The 2,093-nt window shown below is 30.0% G+C and overlaps 1 protein-coding gene across 1 annotated transcript; it reads right to left on the reverse strand.

Moving 5' to 3' along the window:
* Nucleotides 792–1,700, reverse strand: LOC107647878 (zinc finger protein 10). Its single transcript, XM_016351926.2, has one exon. The coding sequence runs from the start codon at nt 1,577–1,579 to the stop codon at nt 1,103–1,105; it is 477 nt and encodes a 158-aa protein (XP_016207412.1). The 5' UTR covers nt 1,580–1,700; the 3' UTR covers nt 792–1,102.

A 2,093-nucleotide genomic window follows, 5' to 3' on the forward strand; every position in this document is an offset into this window, starting at 1 on the left:
AAAGTGAATTTTCTTTTCAACCTCTAACCATTTGCTTGTGAGATATGTCACACTTTAATCGTCCTTAAACTTCATCCAGACTCTCATTCATTAATAAAGATTAACTTAAAAGTAGTAAATATCAATAATCTGTTATAAGGAATAAATCGAATCAGAATCACATTGATTCGATTTAGTATTATAATGTATAATTCGAATTTAATCAATTCAATTTATATTTAAAATAATGTTCTCATGTAATTTGAACTCATGTGTTTTGATTTATTATTATATTGTGTAATTCGAATTAGTTTAATTTAATTTATATAAAAATATGATTAGAGACATCTATGTAATATTATTTGATTTGGATGATTTAATATTAGCATTGGTTTGGTTTGGTTAATATAAGTATTTTACCAAAAAAAAAAAAACGTAACACAAGTCTAGCAACATTTTATACTTATTACTTGGATAGTTAGATGTATTCACTACTAAAGAACTTTATCTATGTTAAAATTTAGTGTGATAACTTTTAACATATTTTGTTAGAATTTAATTTTGATATACTGTCAGTATAAAATCATTTTACATGTGCATTTAATCACGTAATGTTATATTAGTGAAAATAATTATTTTTTACATTGACTGCGTGAAGTCGTTAGATGAAAATTTAGTCAAATAAGTCAAATCATCTAATGGCTCTCAACCTCAAGTATCAACTTCACGTGTAGTTGACTTCACCTGAGTTTTCACCTTAAATTAAAGGACATATATACATACAGGACCTTCATATTCTATTGACACACTTCTTGGAAGTATATGCATATGTAATATATAGATTTATTTAGAAAAAAAATTACAATAATTAATTAATTCACATAATATATATGAATTAGGAGCTTCTGGTATATATAAGAATAGAAACCCTAGAATATGATGTGGCTACACAATTTTTGTGGATAAAAAGGTAATAAGTTCAGTAGTACCTGCTGCCTTATTTCTCATCAGAAAATGGATGGATCCAGAGCAATAATTAAGCCATCATTATTTCTCCATTGAAGAAGCTTCAAGCTATGTATGACATAACAATAATATAATATGCATGCTAGTTATTAATTAATTAAGGATGATGATGACCAAGTCTGAGCTCTAAATCAAGGCCGCCACCTTCATCACTGTTATCTTGTACCTTGTCTTTAACTTGAGCAACACATGATGACGATGATGGATTATTATTATTATTATTATTGCAAGAACTCAAGTTTCTCTCCTTTGGTGGAGGAAAATAACCTTGATTGGAAGAAGAACAATCAGAATGAACCTCATAGGTATTCCGTCTGGAAGTTGATGATGAAAAGTAATAGAAGCCGAGATGATGATCGGAATTATGAAGTTGAGTTGAAGAAGAACTTATCAAAGAAGAAGGAATAAGAAAAGTAGTAGTAGGTTTAGTTCTGTTATTGGCCTTGTCCTTTCTATGAATGTTCATGTGTCCACCTAAGGCTTGTGCAGTTGTGAAGCCTCTCTTGCAGAAGACACACTCGTACGATCTGCCAGCAGTTTCCGGGGGCGATGGATCCGTATCCTCTTCTTCCATGGAAGCTATTTGAGAGAGAGAGAGAGATCTGAGAAAGGAAGAAGAATGGTATGTATAATATAGAAAAGGAGAAGGTGGATGAGACAAACAAAGGGCACAGGCATTGCCGGCCCCGAATGCATCTCCACCAATCAATTACTGTAAGGTGATACTCCCATGATGACATCTTCGCATGAAGATAGTATTGTGGATCATTAGATGAGTTAATATGTTTGACTAAATATATTTGATTACAATCTCGCTATATTATCAATAGCATTTCTGTCAACTTCTGCCAACTCTTATTTATAATTGTGTTTAATGGAAGTGTTTTTATGGATGTGTCTAATAAAAATGTCTTTTTTATGACTGTGTTTAATAGAAGTGTTTTTATAGATATATTTTCTAGATGTGTCTCTTTATATATGTGTTTAAAATATAATAATTAATTATTATTAACAATAAATTGACAGATAATATGTTAATATTTTATACTTTTTCATTTGATTAACCATCTAACGGTTCACAATGTCAT

The sequence above is a fragment of the Arachis ipaensis genome, chromosome B06, assembly GCF_000816755.2.
Source record: "Arachis ipaensis cultivar K30076 chromosome B06, Araip1.1, whole genome shotgun sequence".
In the NCBI taxonomy this organism is placed as follows: Eukaryota; Viridiplantae; Streptophyta; class Magnoliopsida; order Fabales; family Fabaceae; genus Arachis; species Arachis ipaensis.